This window comes from Micromesistius poutassou (assembly GCF_964030765.1).
Source record: "Micromesistius poutassou genome assembly, chromosome: 6".
In the NCBI taxonomy this organism is placed as follows: domain Eukaryota; kingdom Metazoa; phylum Chordata; class Actinopteri; order Gadiformes; family Gadidae; genus Micromesistius; species Micromesistius poutassou.
Genome location: NC_140276.1, coordinates 9121367 through 9140442, shown reverse-complemented (window position 1 = coordinate 9140442; position 19076 = coordinate 9121367). Strand labels below are relative to the sequence as shown.

Genomic DNA, 19076 nt, shown 5'->3' with positions numbered 1-19076 from the left:
GAGAGTTTAAGGGTTAAAGGAAGGGAGAGGTTAGGGTTAGAGGAAGGGAGAGGTTAAGAGTTAGGGTAAGGGAGTCGTCACCTGGGCTCCGGTCCCATTGTTACCTGGGCTCCGGTCCATCGTCACCTGGGCTCCGGTCCCATTGTTACCTGGGCTCCGGTCCCATTGTTACCTGGGCTCCGGTCCCATTGTTACCTGGGCTCCGGTCCATCGTCACCTGGGCTCCGGTCCCATTGTTACCTGGGCTCCGGTCCCATTGTTACCTGGGCTCCGGTCCATCGTCTCCTGGGCTCCGGTCCCATCGTTACCGGAGTACCTCAACCCACCATGTACCTCAGGGCAGCACCTCAACCCACCATGTACCTCAGGGCAGCACTTGTTGACTTGCTGAATACATGCATTGCTGAACTCACCTTCATCTTCTCGAAATGGCTAGGCTCCAGGACACCTCTGGACAGATTGGGTGCCTGCTTAAGTGCCATGCCCTCTTGGAAGGACACCAGATCCTTTAAGGCAGGGTTGGGGAACCTTTTTGACATCAAGGGCCTTATCATTTTTTGTAACTTGTTTCAGGACGCCTATAAAAATAACTCACTTACCACATAACTTACACACACAACATTCATTATCAACCTTTTGTTTCTTGACGGATGCCATGCTAGCCATCAATGGTTAGATTTAGAAATTACACTGACTTGTTTAGGCTACCCCAGGCTAGGCTATATGCTTTGTTAACATTTTATTCAATAAAAAATTTTCATTTAAAAAAATTAAATTTCATCCGCTGGCCCGACAAAAGGCTTTGGCAGGCCATACGTTCCCCACCCCTGCTTAAATGGATGCCAGCTGCTCCTTTTCCACCACATCCTGTGGTATGGTGATGATGACCCCGGGTAATGGCACTCTTCAAGTTCTTGACGAGATGAGGAACGTCAGGCATGAAATGGAGGCGCTGGTTTGGCTCAACATGGATCCATGGCTTGTCAAAGGTCACCCCAAAGGACTTCCACATTGCTCTATTGGGGCTCACCATGTCTGTGGTGATGTTAAGCACATGAAGCCCAACAGATGCTGGTGGAATTGGGGTTAGTGCCGCTGGTGGAATTGGTGGAATTGCCTCTATAATGGTAAGCCACGACTTGTTTCCACCGTTTTGTAGCTCCAGCCAGCATAAACACCAGTGCATGCGTTGCATGCCCTTTGTGGTCAGGCAGTGTGACATTGCCAAATAGCCCCCATTCCCATATGGAGCTCCACACCTGGAGTTATGGACATCTCATCTAAGGAGAGCACACACCCGAGATATTCAAATGAGACATTGAGGTTTTTTCCAAGGTGGTACATACAAAGTGCGACAGTCCAATGACAACTAGTGTTTTTACAATTTACTGTTTAACTGTACAATAAGTAACAATAAAAAACTGCTAAATAGAGTATTCTATCCAAATCAATGAATGTGTTACTCTGCCTTAAGGCTGGAGCTGACTGGTGTAATAATGTTGGTGGCAGTATTCTTTAGGCAGTCCAGTCTATCAAGGTTTATCACATTACCATAATCATCATAGTCCTGATGAATGGTATTGCCATCCATCAGCCACTCCTTCACTGATTCACTTGTTTTTTGGTTCTTTCTTCTACTCTCTCTTTACAACTCTCTTAACTTAATAAATTAATTCATACACCACTGCATTTAAACAACACTCTCCTCTCAAGTCCTCAAACTTCTTGCTTTACAAGTCCTAGAATCTCCTTTTGGTTTTTACCCGCACAGTCTAGAAATAACAACCTATTAAGGCGAGTTAGTTAGTCATTAGTTAGTTAGTCATTGATGCCATCGAAGTTTGCTTTTCCTAGTGGATCGGTACATGGAGTCATCAAGAACCAACTTATGTCCTCAAATCATTGGATAGCCATTCAATAACCATCCCTGCAACGTCCTTTCCCGTGTCCAGTACGAAGGCGTGGCGGAAGCCATTTCTGCAAAGTCTTATGTCTCCACTGGGAAAGTCTTTTTTGATCTCATGATAATACTGGACAGGACACCAGTGGTCCTCCGCTCCGTAGTAAAATACAAGCTGAAAAGGGAGAAATGGTTACTAATATTATATCAGTAACATACAGTGTCCCACAAGTAGGAATACTACACTATTTACATTACTACAATTGTTCTTAAGATACCAGTAAAACACTTGCATGGGGAATGACCACCACAATTAGTAGTATACTAATTGTATACTGAATAATGCACCTTTATACCTAGCCCTAAACTCAGGTTTTTCAATTAAATAAATTGGCACAGGCATACAATCTGAAATAATGGGTTCCCTTACCTTTTTCAAATTATTTTTAATCGTCAAGTTATCTCTTTCCAAAACACCTTTCATTTCCTGACCACCCATGTACATAGCATTGGCTGAAAAAGACAAAATAGATTACTAGAGAAATAAAAACACATCTTTTTATTTTTCAGCCTTTACCTGGGTTTTGAATTTCCTTTTAATAAAACCAACCTGCACAGTCTCCGCTAAGCAGTTCAACTGTGGGAGCCACCACAGTACTGTCCAGGGATTGAATGCGGCAAAATGCCAGCTGCACCAGGGCGGTCTTGAGCCTTTCAGGCAGCAGCGAGAGCAGGAAAAGTGGCAGGTAGGCCATGTAGCGCATGTGGCACAGAGCAGGGGTCATGATACGGCCCTGGGGGGTCTGGGCCATGCGCTCGATGGTGGGGAAGAGCAGGACAGCCTTCAGGACCTGGGAGAAGGAGATCAAGGTTATTATCTAGAAAGATCATGTATTCCACATTCTACAGCTATGCAACACTTTTTTTATCCTCCATGGTTATATCCAGGGGGATAAAACCCATCATAATCACTACCTTCTAAGACCCTTTTAATGAAATGGAAAGACTGATCTCTGGAGTTGGACTGATGCAGTTTAAAGTGTGGAATGTATTACATGGAATCATCAACTTGTGGGGGATGGAATTGACCATCACAGAGTTGCTTTGTGCTGATTGGCACTAGGCTGATTGAAAAACTTAGGATAGAAATATTAGTGTTATTTTCGTCCATTTTGGCGAAAATAATGATTGTGATTATTTTGTAAGATATTGGTATTACGATTATTCATTGCGATTAACAGATTAACGGTTAAATTTGCCAAACAATTAATGCAGCACTAATATAAATACTCCTTTATACCAATGTTACAATGAACTAAATTATGTTCAGGTGCCCATTTTAATTTGTGCATGCATGCTATTGCAAGAAGGCTTTTATAACCTGTACACTCCTGCAATGTGAAGAACGAGAAGTGAAAACTGTGGTGATTCATGTGGTGATTCTATGGCAGAATTTCAACTAACCTGGAGCTCAGGATTTCTCTTCATCATATCCAGAATGATATAGCAGCCGATGGAGTGACCGAGCAGAACCAGGCGCGTTTCCTTGGGAACATGCTTTCTTAGGAAGGCCAGTTTGTGCTCAATCTGTCCATTGATCCCGAATATGTCGCCCTCTTCGATGAAAGAGGCATCTACAAAAAGAGAACAAAAGCAAGAATAACATTGTGGAGTGTGTGTGGATGATGGCTGGTTCATGCAGCCTCACCTGGCCAGAGTCAGATTGAGTGGACTCGGGGCTGGGTGAGGCTGTGCACAGGTCAAACCAGCCACCTAACCAGCCCTGACCCTAACCAGCCACCATAACACACTGAGAGGGAGCGCACCATCGTCATGTAGCATTGTCTGCAAACATTACAAAAAACCATCCTTCACCAGCACCGCCCTGCGTCCTCACTCCCCCTTACCCCTAGGAGGAGTGAGACAGCCCCCTAGGAGGAGTGAGGCAGGAGGAGTGAGAAAGCCCCCTAGGAGGAGTGAGGCAGGAGGAGTGAGACAGTCCCCTAGGAGGAGTGAGGCAGGAGGAGTGAGAAAGCCCCCTAGGAGGAGTGAGGCAGCCCCCTAGGAGGAGTGAGGCAGGAGGAGTGAGACAGCCCCCTAGGAGGAGTGATCCATTTAGATGACCAAATAAACATTTGTATTAGGGCTGGGCAACGATTAAAAGTTGTAATGGCGTTAATCTCATAGTAGTCTATTTTAAATCCACTCCAATTGAAGTTAAATTAGATCATCACGAGGAATAACACATTAATAACACATCATTCATACCAAATGTACTTAACAAGCAAAAACTGGACCCAGTGATCTTGAAGGAGTTTTATTGAATCACTCAGTGTGGGTTGAATATGAAACTTACAGAACTCGACTCGATTTTGGAATTGTAAACAGGCAGTTAATTAGTACAATCGTAAACCAACAGTTACTACTAAGTGTAGTTAAATTCAAATAAGCAGCACCAAAGATTTGGGAATTGTAATCAGGCAGTCACTTCCTGCAAGTGTAATTGAATGTAAAGTAAGTGGAACTAAAAACTATTTTTTTTTCTGATATGAATGTTGACATTCTGTGGGCAAAACCTTTCAAAATCAAAGTGAAAAAAAAAAGTTTTAATTTAATTTGTTTTAATGGCGTTAAAATCTGATTGGGTTAGCGCGTAATTAACGTGTTAATTTGCCCCGGCCTAATTTGTATACAAGCTGTAAACCTTCACAGATGTAAAGAGCTTATTTCACACTCCACTGGCACATATATGCATACTCTGAACAAGGATAAAACTATGTGTGGTCCCTTACCTTCAACCATGTCCATGGAGACCGGAGGACGGCAGTGGCCAGCATGGCTCACAGCCCACACTGGATGTCGATAGCCAAAAGAAGCATGAAGAGTCTGCATGAAGGTCTTGTAGAAACCCACGACTCCAGGGTTACCTTGAGGAGTTAGAGGTGGACAACATTCCTGAAAGTCTGACCTTTGCACTTTAAAAACTGCAGGTTGTAGAGCATGTATGACAGAAATGATTTACAGCAAAACAGGGTATATATATATATATATATATATGTGTGTGTGTATTTTGTTTTTGTTTATATATTGCCCCATGCATGCATGCATTCCCACATTTTTTTTCTTCTGTAGCCTACTTCTTGGCCAAAGGGAATCTGGAAAGTCAAGAATGGGGAATAACAAGAATTCCGAATGTCAAAAATATGTAATTATGCAAATACGCTGGTCAGTTTGATGAAGTCTACTAATTCCCATTGGTTGATCAGGACACATTTAAGACAATAAGGCTTCACTAGTGAAACCAAGATGATGAATCTCAAACCATGAGGTTACGGTAAGGCATGGTGTCCACTTGGCCCCAGATGGGGTTGTTAACGCTTACATACAGTTCAGTTAAGAGCAAACAGGCATTACTATGATAAATAAATAAATAAATACACCTGTAGAAACAGCAAGTAACAGCAAGTCACATTCAGGACCAGCTTCTTCTGACAACTCAGCTTCCATGTTAATTGTGTGATATGCGTCTTAATGACTCAGACAGTTGTCTATCATTGTTCTACTATAGAATGCAATTATACAGTTTAAATTAAAAAAAAAATGCACTTCAATAACGATCAACCAATGGGAATTACTAGACTGCATCATGTGACAGACCTACCCACCCACCTCATTTGAATAGTTTTTCCCATTCTTGACATTCGCGACTTCCATTCTGGGATTCTTGACATTCGCCATAAACTAGGTTTTTTAAAAAGTGACAACAAACATAATTAATAAATTATGCTGAAATACATTAACGGGACAATAAATACATTATGTAACAATAAGAGTTAACTAACCAGGGATGACCAGAAACAGAACCTTGTGTTCATGATTCAGGTGAGCCGGGCCAAACTTGAGAACCTCTGTGACGGCACCACAGCAATAGATGAAGTGAGTCTGTGATAGGCCGCGCGTCTCTGACACAGTGGAGTCCATCTTCCACCCTATCAAACACAAGAGATTGTAAGTGGCTAATTATGAAACATTCCTCACTCAATGATTTTCTTATCAATGTTTTCAGCTCAGTATTATCATAAATGAGAGTTCATTAACCAGCCAGTATTTACATGGATTTGTGTAAATCAATTGTTTAATAGGGGGATAGAAGATTGAAAAACCATAATGCAAGCTCCGTGACTGATGTCAGAATAGACTCAACAACAGCAGTCCAGTTGTGTAATAATATTACAGAACATGGTAAAGTATAATTTAGTTGAGATGATAATAAAGATAAAACTCACTTACGTTTGTCAAATGTTACATCGATTTAAATGTGTCCAGCTTATTATAACAATCGCTTAACAGCTTATTATAACAAGTACTTATTTCATACTAGCAAACAGTAACATTAATATATCCATTATAGGTAAGACTTTTACATTTGTCATCAAGCAGCAGTCGGAATTCAAATTACTCCTAAAGCCAAGTACCAAACGCACAGTTGACCTGTCAGCTTGTAGATATTAGATATAAAGCGTTACCTGTAAGCTTGTAGATATTAGATATAAAGCGTTACCCTGTCAGCTTGTAGATATTAGATATAAAGCGTTACCTGTAAGCTTGTAGATATTAGATACGTTACCTCAGGTTGTGACTATAAAGATATAAAGCGTTACCTCAGGTTGTGACTATAAAGATATAAAGCGTTAGCCTACCTCAGGATGTGACTATAAAGAAGCCTGTGAAGAGGCTTCCTGGTTGTTTAGATAGGTCCCTCCCACTCCAACCCAGAGTAGGCGTTCTCATCTCAAACCAGAAACCGGATGGTGATTGGCGAGGGAGAGGGTGGGACTTTCAGTGCCTGTCAATTGTGGCGAGAGAGGGGATGGCTCTCCGAGAGTAAACAATATATGAGTGGAACAATAGTTCATGTTCAATGGTATTAAGTAGTGCATATGAGTGCATCCATTTAAAGAACAACCCTAAAGCTAGAGTTAGTGTGCCATGGCAGGCTGGTGATAAAGCAGCGAGGGATAGGAATTGTGCATACAGACTTCTTCTTCTATGTTGTATTTCACAATAAGAAAACTAAGTGTCAAGGGTTTATTAAAGTATGGGCAGGCAGTAGAGAGAGTAAAATAGTTTAAATTAATTAATTAATGGAGTATTTTGTGATGAAGGATTGACTTATAAAAAGCATGTATTGTGAGCAAGTGTGGAAAAGTTCTAAATATCATGCGGCCGCTATCAGGAAGTTTATGGGGTGCTGGCCAAGATACACAGATAAGGATTTACAGGGCAATGGTCAGAGGATAGATTATGGGTGTTTGTGTTACTGGACGGCAACAAAATCAATTCTCAAGAAACTCGATGTAGTGCAGGCAAAGGCATTACAAAGGCCTTCTGTGGGGCCTTCCATTCCACACCAATCGCAGACTTACTTGTAGAAATGGGGGAGACCCCATGGGTATCAGAAGATCTAAGCTGGCAATGCAGTATATATGTAAATAAGGGCCATCAAGGGGAGAATGTGGGGAAGCTGGCTTTGGAAGGTGCATGGGAGTGGGGAGTTGCAAGAGTGAAAAGGGAGTGTTTCATTTTTAAAGCCAATGATGAGATGGTGAGGATGGAGTTTGGGGAGGAGGGGGTGGCCCCTATAGTTCACTGGCTATGCCACCATGGATTCTACCAGTGCCAGAGATAGATCCAAGTGTATTATCTTATATATATATATATATATATATATATATAATCTTAGAGAACTGCAACATTTGGGGTCATCGTAAGGAAAGGCTGAAGAACACTTGGAGACAGTACATAGCCCTAACCCTAACCCTAACCCTAGTACATAGCCCTAACCCTAACCCTAGCCCTAGCCCTAACCCTTAACCCTAACCCTAACCCTAACCCTACTAACCCTAACCCTAACCCTACTAACACATTTACTCTGGCTCTGGCCCTGATAAAGGGACACTCTGTCACATGTTTCTGAATTGCTTTGTCAAATACTTGGTTTCAACTCGGTTTTCCTTGTCGTTGTGGGTGTTGTGATTCTTTTCATGTTAAGAAAAGGACTATTTGAAATTTCAGCAACCACCACCAGAGGAAATCAGTGCATAGGCCTACTTAACAATTATTCACCGAAGGCTCCAATATTCATGGAGCCTGGGTGAAAACTTGTTTTAGTATATACTACACGGGAACACTCCAAAAAATAAACAAGATAACACTGTTGGCTGGGATTTATTTGTTTTTTATTAGCTGTTTATTTGTTTTTAATAGCGTGACAAGACAGCCGGCACGCGATGAGAACAATATCCCAGCAGGGCCGAGCTCTGTGAGCGACCAACGACGTGTGTTGCGACCTAGGTCGCAGTGGTCGCTGTGTTGGTCGCATTGGTCGCTGTGTTGGTCGTTCGTCTGGCTGCTTTTGGTCCCTCAAAGTCTCTGGGCGGTCGTTAATCAGTTAATTTCCATGTTATTAACGTTTTTTTTGTTGACACCTGCTGTGATCTTCACTTGATCTGCTGCCTCAGGCCAAATCACAGCTGTGCTGACACAACAGTGCCCCTTGTGGTATGATACTCTTGTCGTATTTATTGATTCTTTTTTAAAGATCATGCTTGCACATAAATTGGATTATATTGCACATTTGCCCAAAACGACGATTTTACCACTTTTAAGAATATAGTGTTAAAATGGACAAAAAAACTTTTCTAAGCTGACAACCTGGCCAGAACACATGTTAAGGAGTTAATATTAATAGTGGATAGGTTGTATGCTTGTATCAAAAAGTGTCCGACAAAGTTTTAATATCAGTTTTGGCCCCTTGACTAATTACGTCGTATAATTATCATACTATCATACTAAAATGTTAAAATGAAAGAGGCCGATTGCGTCAATAAGTTTGACTAAAAGAGCAAAAATAAATCTGGCTGAGGAGATACTCGAACTAGCAATCTCTTGATTGCTGACGTAGCGTCACTACCCACTGTTTGAACCACTGGGGCATTTCTATGTCATTTAGTTGGCATCTTCTACACTTATATTAAACTATATTACTCTATAACTGAGAACTTTGTACACAATGTATCTTATTAGTCTTAATGACATTTAACAAAACAAATTATTTGAATAGGCCTACGCCACAAATTACAACTAATCGATTTTATTGATACAGATACAGCAACGATTACATCATTTTAAATTGTAGGCCTACTTAAATAAAAAAAATATTAAAATAATATTAGCAATAAAGAGCTATAGGTAGCTTTCGCCAGAGATCATGGATTTCTGGTACTTCAACTGTCGAAAAAAACGTTAATAACATGCAAATGAACTGATTAACGACCACAGCGACCAAAAGCAGCCAGACGAGAGACCAACACAGCGACCAATGCGACCTAGGTCGCGACGCACGTCGTTGGTCACTCACGGAGCTCGGCCTTCCTCCAGAAACAGCTGAGATGTGTGTGAAAAGGTTCTCCATTAACACAATGTGATATGTTTTAAAATGAAGCTTAATGTCAGTATGCAGGACTTAAAGATTTATATACAAAACAACATGAACCATCTTCTGTTGGGAAAAAACAGTCTGTCTAGTTACTTGACCAGATAAAATGAGACGGAGAGGTAATAAAGTCTGTCAGCATGAGGGCCTCGGATTTATTGAGTAAAGTAGCAAAGGTAATACTGATTCATAAAGCGTGAGAGATCGAATATTCTACGTCCCCTAACAGCGCTGAGGTCGTCTGGAGCTTCGTCTCCGTGGAAGTTCTGTTTCAGAAGAGCACCCGTGATCCGGTGCATGTGAAACTTATAGTATCTTTCCTAGCCAGGTGTGTGTGTTAGACTTTGTGTGGATTATCGAGGGTTCTCTTGTCCCTGAGCCTCCGGGTTGTGTTGTCTTTCTGTGTGATATGTGTGTCCTCGCCATCTAGCTGTGGCAGAGTGTTCTCCGCAGACTGATAGGGGGGCTGGAGGGTCATCTTGACCCTCTTGAATGTGTGGTGTGTTGTGTTCGTTAGGTTTGGGCCCAGAGTTGACTATATTCGTAATGTAATGTGTCCGTTAGGTTATTTTTGCCCATCACTTCTCGGAACAAAAAAATAAATACTGACAAACTTTTCCTAATGTTTCTTTAATGAAGCTCCAAAGCTCATTTTAATACCAAACAACATTTACAACACGAAAAAGTTGTGCTATTCATTCCCCATAATGGAATGTGGTACAAGAGCGAATCGACGGCAGGCTACAGGCTGTAATCTAAAGGACTATGGACCTAAAACAATGTAGAGGCCACGAACAAAGTCTGATCGTCACAAGCATCTCGGGTTATTGTGCCATTGCTGTTTGAATACTGGTTCTCATGTGATTGTGCAAAATAATACAGTTTACAGTACGGTAATAATGACATCCTCATACATTTCGCAGGAACCTTCAGAATTACATAAAAATCCTTCCAAAGTCAGGTGTTATAAAAACATACATAAAAATTCATTTCTAACATTATATCAAAGTTCACAATTACAGAAAAAGCTTGATGTTTCTTAAATTCATTCACCTGCTTCGTGTGTTGAATGAATCCATTTGATTTAGTAGAATTAAACACACTAAATCCACTACTCATTTTTGGAATTGAATGCTGAACACTATTACAATGAGCTGACAACAAACGGTTCGCCTCCCCCTCACAAATAAACGTTTCTTAAGTTGCTGTTTAACAGAAAGTGTCCTTGCCAATATCTGTATTCTCATTGTGCTGTTTTGTGTCTTTATTGGCCGATTCTGAAAACATCTAAATCCAACAGCTTCAGGTATCATCTTGTGGTTTTGTTGCATTCTGCATAGAATAATTAAGGACCATTATCTATGTTAACTTTCAATTTCAATTCTGTTAAAGTCCATATAAAACCAATAATTCAATGTTCTAACACACTGTGACGCCATTCATCTCTTCAGAACACACCAGTGGTATGACACACACACACACACACACACACACACACTTTTTTCAGGAAGTTTTAAGAACACTTTGATCATGAAACCGAGCAGAATAAAAATATGAGCAAATAAATACAATCAAATCACAAAAATCGAAATAAATAAAAAATACATTTACATATGTAGCAGAACAGAATTAAATAGATGACCCACTGTAGTTCAAAATGCTGAGATAACTTCTGAAGTATTAAGCTGCTTTGGATATTGCCTTAGGGTGACAACATGGAATATAGCCTAGTATAAATGACGTCTGAGTTATGTCTGTCCATATTCATCATTTATATCTGCAAATAATTTATGTCAACTATTAAAATGGTGGACATAAATAATCTTGCTGACTCCTCACTTCTTCATCCTCCATTTCTGATTTAATTCCTCAGCTTAGTTCAAAGTTTACCAAATGTAATCTTTTAAATTAAATTAAATTAGATAGCTGGCAGTATCCGTACATGTGGCATCAATCACGAAAAAACATACTGGTACTGTATAACCAGGTAAATTGTAATTAGTTATTAGTGTTATGAACTAGCTGGCTAACAATTATTGCTTACCCCTACAAAAGTCAATTAGTTTCACGTGTTTGCTGGTGTGACCAATAGGCAAAATTATTTCCAAGAGACATGTGCTTAAGACAAAAGATCATCATTCCATTCAGACTCCTGACCAATGTGTTCAAAGGTGCAATAACTTGTTATCTCCAAAAGGGGGAGACAGCGACCATCAAAGACAACAGAGAGAGCGGGGAGAAGGTGAGCCTGCAGGATCCGGATGTCGCTCTTCCATGGCCATTGTTCTTATTCCACTTGGAGCCGTTTCGTTCTCGCACACGCGGGGTTTTGGCAGGGATGGAGGAGGGGCTGCGAGGGGGTTGGTTGTAAGGCGGGGAGTGAGGCCTATAGCCTGGCCAATCATCATTGTACCTCTCACCTCCGTCTCCGCCCCCAGAGCCACTGCCTTCCTCACCTGCAATACGGAGGACAGCGACAGACAGAGGTTCATCGAGTTATCTGTAATCCTATCAACACATTATTTGTTTAAATATAACAAGATGATTGATGATGATGATGATTTCAGTTGGTCATCTTTAATCATAAGAAAGTCCTTACTGTCCATGAAGTCTGTGTCCTGTCCGGCCTGCGCGTGCCTCAGTTTGTTGGCGGCCACCCTGAGCTCACCGATCAGCTGTCTGGTCCGGACATCTGGTCTGGCAATGTCCACCTCCACCTCGGGGTTGTTGATCTGGCTCACCAGCCCGTCTCCCGTCACCTCTGGCAGGTACCTGGCCAGCAAACGGCAAAACAACAAAGGCTTCAATACTTGATTCAAGCTGCTTTCTAGATGCTTTCTATAGGATTAAACATGAATGTACATCGTTCACACAGATTGATCAAACTGAATAATTTGCATTATTTCATGATCACTTGTACGTTGTTGGTGGTTGATAATATTAATATATTGGTTTTGATGAATCCCCTATCATCGCTTTCTCACACATCAATACCTCTGCCCACACACACACACACACACACACACACACACACACACACACACACACACACACACACACACACACACACACACACACACACACACACACACACCTCCCCCGGGTCTGTCCATTCCAGCAGCGGTCATCGTTGCTGACGTCTGCCGCCATCTTGTCGTCGTTGCAGATGGTGTGTGGGAGAGACACCCAGAAGCCCCGCATGGGCCGCAGGCGCTCCTTCAGCTCAGTCACCTGACGGGGGCGAGAGGACGCTGGCTGTGACTCACGTTGGATCAAAGAGTCTCTACGCTTTGAGCATGCGGTGGAGATGAATGCTAGCTGGCGTTCAGTCGATTCGTCCCTACAGTGTTGAGTCAACTTTAAAACCACCCCCACTTCCACAGGCAAACCCGTACACCCTCACGCCTTTCCTTTACATAGTATATATTTCTCTGGCCCCTCTCACCAGGCGGTCCAGGTTGGTCCCGGCAGCAGTTGTGGGCTTCTCCTCTGGGCTGTACGTGCGGAAGGGCTTCCGGTTCCCACCCGGCTCCTTGGGGGAGCGCTTGGTTCGAGCCGGGGCAGGCCTGGGGCTCCCGCAGCCCTGGAACACCTGATCACAGCGTGGTCAGTGAGCTAGCATTGTTAGCTCATTAGCATGGAAGTGGCCAATACTGTCAGTGTCATTGAAGCATGTCAAATTATTTTCCCTTTCCATTTAAATAGAAGAAAGTTAATTTCAAGTTTTTACATTTTGAATAGTTAACAAAAATTGCTGCATCAACAAAACGGAATGGAATATATGTGTGTAGTTCTTGGATTTGCAATTTCTTTGAAATGTGTCTTTGATAATCGCTTTCAATGTTTTCCTCAATGTAAATCAGCAAAGAAAATGGTGGAAGGAGAAGGAGATGGTTTCTGCCCAATAGCAATTGCAATACATGACAAGGTAACATCAAAAATATTTTCTATATCCTATTCTATCAGAACTTCTCTAGGTGAGATAGTAGCTAGAACATCAAAAGCCTTTCCCCTTGACCACTGATTAAACTCCCACCACCTCCTGCTTTCAGCCATTCCTCTGAGGAGCGGCGAGACTCACCTTGGTGGAGATGCTGACGCTGTTCTCCTGCATGTGCATGATGGCCTCCGACACCTTGACAGAGATGGACTCAGCGGCCAGCTCCATGTTGAACGGACCCTCCAGCTTCTCAGACACCTGGTACAAGGCATCTGGCAGGAGGGAGATGGGGAGCAACATGAGAAGTCGACCCAAGGTCACTCATTACTTGAACGGTTTAGGCCTTGTAGCCGACTACTCTCATTGTTTAGTCTCAATTTGAAAATGCTTTTCAATTAGGAGCAGCCTGGTAGGGGGTGAGGCCTCTTGCTGTAAGATGGGTAGGTAGGTAAGTAGAGAGAGAGAGAGATCAATAACAAACTTGTGATCACGCTCATCACAAGTTATGAGGGAACAATGCAGTGTTTTCTGGACCATAACTAAATCACATCCTCATGAAATCAAGAATGTCATGTGACCTTTCGTGTCCCCACCAATCGGCAGCTACACTGATGCCAAAATATAAAACCGATATAAACATAAAACATCTATCCGATCCCACAAGATAGACAGCCTCTTTATCCTAACTAGCGTGCACGTTGCGTCCCCCCACTCTCTCCCTCGCACGTGCCCACCGACAAAGTTGTTCCACTCGGTGTCGAGGTCGGCCTGGTTGGCGAGGCAGCCCTTCATCACGTTGAGGCACAGCGAGTGGCAGGGCCGCAGCGTGGGCACGCCCCGGCACAGCGGGCAGTACCACTGCCGCATCAGGGCACGCGCACACTCTGAACCAGCGCTCAACTAGAAAACACACAATGACCGACATCAAAACAGGGTGGACAATAGCAAAGTGATGAAGAATAACTTTTTTTTTTTACTTCGGAGAGCAAAGTATGTGATTTAATTTTAGAGCATGATCATGGGAAGATACTCGCAGCAAAACAAGAGAGAGACAATGGGTGGACATGATTCTTGTAGTGAAACTTTCCCATTGTGTGCAGTAGGAAACAAAGGTGAGGGGGAGGGACCATCGTGTTGAGGTTAGGATTGGTCACGGCTGAAGTCAGCCATGGCAGGAGAGACCAGGTTAAATTGCAATCCACTACAGGGTGGACAAGTGGACATGTCTGCAAGGCTGCAAGACAGCTAAAGGAATCTACAGAGAAGTCAGTCGATTGGCCTCAGATCAGACCTCGTGGCTACAGTGCAAATTCAAACTATCTCAACAGCTTTCAATGAGAGAAAGAAAGTGAGGTATCTCTAGGTCCAAGGAGAATACAAATTCCTTTTCAGTAAGTAAAAAAAAAGTTTGTGAGTAATTATACATTCAAGGTTTATATAATTGGATATTACAGTTACGATCAATTTTTCCACGACACAAAGATACAAAATATGTGAGCACCAGCAGCGGAGGAGGAGGAGGAGGAGGAGGAAGAGGAGGACGCAGGTGGAGGAGGAGGATGGAGGAGGAGGAAGAGGAGGAGGAAGAGGAGGACGCAGGAGGAGGAAGAGGATGAAGGAGGAGGAGGACGGAGGAGGAGGAGAAGGACGGAGGAGGAGGAGGATGAAGGAGGAGGAGGAAGAGGAGGATCAGTCACCTTGGTGGCTTTGTTGACGATGTCGCGACCGGTGGCCAGGCCTTGAGAGAGGGCCCTGGCCGCGATGAAGGCTCTGGAGACCTGGGAATTCCACAAAGAAAGAACACTCATTAACAACTTAAAGCTGCACTGTTGTTTTTTCTTTTGTTTTGTTCATGTTTCGGTTTTCAGAGCAAAACCAAAACTCACTCAATTTCAAGAGTGGATGAATTTGTGTTTTCAAATCAAAGTTTGCTGCCTTAACAACACAGCCACACAAAATAAATTCAGATCGGTTAGGTTTTGATTTGAAGTTTGGTTCCATTTGTCCTTGGTTTTGTTTTGACTAGGTTTACCGTGCCTTTGTGCGCCAAACACTTCTCATCATTGGTTTCGAGGTACATACTTGAACGCGTAGCTTGCGGGGCATGTCACCAAACGGCTGCAGCTGCTCTGCGTGTTTGGTGACGCACTCCAGGTAGTCGTCGTTGAACTGGTACTGGGGGTTGACCAGGGAGAACACCAGCTCCACCAGGCTGGACCAGAAGTCTGACAGGACCTCTGATAGGCTTACGCTGCCCCCTGTGGACAAAACCATTCAATACAAGATGAGACCCCAGATGGGGAATTTGGAATATGCTATATTTTGTGAGTATGATATATGCAATCCAATCCAGTTCTCAGATTTTCAAGCAATTACATATAATATAACAAAATGTACAACATTTAAGTGTTTTAATCAGTAGGCTGTTGGAGGTGATTTTAATTTAATTATTAATTTTCCGGCTATCATGTTATCATGAGGATTCCTGTTTCCTCCACTGGTAGTCCGATACTTAATAAGCAAAGTTATCCTCATCTACGGTTTCTACCTTGCACCCAGATGAAAGCGCCTTTCCACAACGATGAGATGGTAGACTAAGCTATATGCACAGACCGGGCCTGGGCGTGCCAAGTCGCTGCCGTTGAGCCAAAACAAGCAACAGGGATGTGAAATAGAGTATGACATATGGCATCTGTAGATTCCCAAGCTTTTATTTCTTCAATTCTGTCTGCAAAAAGTCAAACCATTACATCGAGTAGAGCTGTGGATCTACCATTCTACACCATGATCTGTTTCCAATGTAAAGAACAAAACAACTCAACCCACCGGAATAGTATTTGCGAAGTTCTGAAAACAGTTCCTGGAACACACGGACGTTCTGGGTGAACAGTCTTCCGTACGTCTTGGTAAACATCTGGTTCATGGACTTCTCCGACAGGTCTATGATCTCCTTGAAGAACTCTTGAGAGACACAAAAAAACAGGCAGGGTTATAGATGTTAGCTCCAGATGCAACCACCCACGCCCCTACACCTCTCATTCACAAGACAGTTTCGTTCTGTGTAGGCGCTGCGCTCGGCCTGGTTTAAAAGCCCAGTGTGATGGTTACATAAGCTCCTGTCTATCTGTAAATCCCACCTTAATATACTCACATTTAAATGTATTAGTCACGTCTTTATTTAGGACACATGCAGTCTCCTACTTTCTCAGTTTACTTCAATGATTCATTAGTTCAGTTACATAAAGGAAAAGAGGTGGAACACCAAAACAAAAATGACAATATAATTCAGAGCTATGGGAAGAATTATGCTGAATATCAGCATAATTATGCTGAATATCAGCAAAGAACTAAAAGCACCTGTCAGCTTCATTCATGAGCAATTATCAATCTCTTTAAGAAGAGTTAGGGATCTTGCTCAGTGATGCTACTGGATATTACGATCAAACAGAACCTTTCAGCTGGGAGTCAAACAAAGTACCACTCAGCCAAGCATGAGAAAATAATCTGCCTCCATTTGTGATCAGATTGTCCACGGATGGAGAGAGAGTGAGAGGTTAAATACGGCCCATTAGCTTGTTTGCTGGGGCCTCGTCTCACCGTCAAACTTGCGGTGTCTCTGGGTGAAGGTGGTGGCGAGGAACTGGCTGGTGTCTTCGATGGCTTTGAGGTAGTCTCTCTCACTCTGCAGGGACAGAGTCTCCTCCATCTGACTCGAACAGCAGGTGTAGTCCTGCGGACAGAGCCGCAGGTGCTCACCTGGACCAATAGGAAATGAGCAACAATCAGCCACAACCCATCAGATGGAATGGAGTGCACTGCTGTTAACCGATCACAGTCATTAACCAATTAATCACAGTCATTAACCAATCACAGTCATTCACCAATTAATCACAGTCATTAACCAATCACAGTCATTCACCAATTAATCACAGTCATTAACCAATCACAGTCATTCACCAATTAATCAAAGTCATTAACCAATCATAGTCATCCACCAATTAATCACAGTCATTAACCAAAGTTCTCCCATTAATCCCGTCTGGGATTGATTTCACCTTATATCTGACCTTGATAGTTCACCTTATATCTTACCTTGATAGTTCACCTTATATCTTACCTTGATAGTTCACCTTATATCTTGTATATATATATATCTTGTATGTATATATCTTATACCTTGATAAATGTCATCATGATGAGGTGGTTAGTGGTTGATATTGTGTGGTTAATAATGATGGTATGTAAGTATGGTAATAGACTTAAATAAGATGTTCATCATCAGTACCCTATGTTCATTTTCTATGTTACTGTGATTAAAAGAAGAAAAAAGTAAATAAATAATCACCTTTGACGAAAATTAGAATTTGCCTGCATGAATAATGCATTTTCAATCGGTCTTTCTTTGTCAACTTGGGTTGGGCCCTTGATATGTCAAAAGTAATGATATGCAAAAGTCAAGCAAGAGGCGGGGTACATGCAGACAGCAATTAAGATGAGTGGTGGGGGGAATTTTGGGGCAAATTATATTTAATAAACCTTAAACCAAAAATACTCCCTCTCTGATTCTCAATATACCGCTTTTTTTCTGTGTGTGTGTGTGTGTGTGTGTCTGTGTGTCTGTGTGTCTGTGTGTGTCTGTGTGTCTGTGTGTGTGTGTGTGTGTGTTGCTATTAGCGGTTTTCTATCCCTCTATTTCCATTTCAGAACTACTTCTCCACATCCCTCGTTCCCTGGCCATCTGCTCCCCAGGCCCACGGGACAGTGAGCCAAGACTCAGCATAGATCACACACACACACACACACACACACACACACACACACACACACACACACACACACACACAATCAATCAATATTGTACACCCCCTAATACCAAAGTAAAGCATCACTAGATTCCGCCTGGAACAGACTTCCATAAACACAATGCTCATTAATGCAACCCCCAAAACCTAGACACTGTCTTGTGTGTCACACCTTTCAGACAATATTAGACTCCAAATCCGAAACGAAACATATTGGCATGCTCTTCTATTCAAATACAGTGTATTGTGTAAGTATGTATACTGTTACTACTAATTATGTGTTTGTATATGAACCACGGTGAGACCACACAAATCAACGGTTCATCCCATACTGTTTAAAAAGAAAACGCGACTACCGCGGACCTAGAACAAATGGGTAGGACCTCACACAGTACAGCCTCCAACACACCCCTAATTAGGGGCGAGGTTCTTTGTTGCACCGGTGTTGGCAATTTGTTCCCCCTATGTAACATGCCAATTGAGTGGTTACATTCTGCACATTAGCCCTTTTTCAGCCGGGAATCTACATGCACACATATCAGACAACAGTATGAATGAATGAAATCCAAAACAATTACTTGTACAGATGTACAGACTGTCCTACCGGAGATTTGAGTCAGCGGAGCGGTATTGGTGCTGTAGCCTTTCTCTGCATACACCTGCCGCGTGTCGCTGCAACTCTTCCCCGCTGACACGGGCCGCGACAGGGCAGCGAGCGTGGAGATGACGAACAGCGGGACGTTGTGAAAAGAGAGTCGGAAATCCATTTTCGACGCGGAACAGAGCGATTGAAGTGCGTGTTCTAGATAAATAAACGTGACCAAAGAAGAAAAAAACTGCCTCCGGGCAATTCAGTCCATAGGCCTACAATAAAAAATAAAACTAAATAATTTCAAAAAGCGATTAGGTTATCTATCCCATGTGGCCCCAAACCGAGAC

General features: G+C 42.5%; 2 protein-coding genes across 3 annotated transcripts; both read right to left on the bottom strand.

Annotated features, from left to right (window-relative positions):
• Positions 1-1370: 1370 nt before the first annotated feature.
• Positions 1371-6625, bottom strand: ldah (lipid droplet associated hydrolase). Of its 2 annotated transcripts, none has more exons than XM_084469006.1 (7): positions 6601-6625; positions 5743-5889; positions 4693-4827; positions 3365-3534; positions 2511-2751; positions 2331-2413; positions 1371-2075 (listed from the first exon to the last, which is right to left on the bottom strand). In XM_084469006.1, exons 2-7 carry the CDS (start codon positions 5879-5881, stop codon positions 1887-1889), a joined length of 957 nt encoding a protein of 318 aa, XP_084325132.1. In that variant the 5' UTR covers positions 5882-5889; positions 6601-6625; the 3' UTR covers positions 1371-1886. The 2 variants fall into 2 exon arrangements, with proteins under 2 accessions (XP_084325132.1, XP_084325133.1); XM_084469007.1 differs by lacking the exon at positions 6601-6625 and adding an exon at positions 6528-6563.
• A 4954-nt stretch (positions 6626-11579) lies between these two features.
• Positions 11580-18820, bottom strand: gpc2 (glypican 2; the record flags this gene model as incomplete). The annotated part of the gene is made up of 11 exons (XM_084469008.1): positions 18742-18820; positions 16933-17091; positions 16162-16296; positions 15418-15593; positions 15033-15113; positions 14070-14235; positions 13477-13607; positions 12841-12987; positions 12490-12626; positions 11995-12167; positions 11580-11851 (listed from the first exon to the last, which is right to left on the bottom strand). The coding sequence occupies exons 2-11, from the start codon at positions 17039-17041 to the stop codon at positions 11580-11582; spliced, it is 1527 nt and encodes a 508-aa protein (XP_084325134.1). The 5' UTR covers positions 17042-17091; positions 18742-18820.
• Positions 18821-19076: the final 256 nt, after the last annotated feature.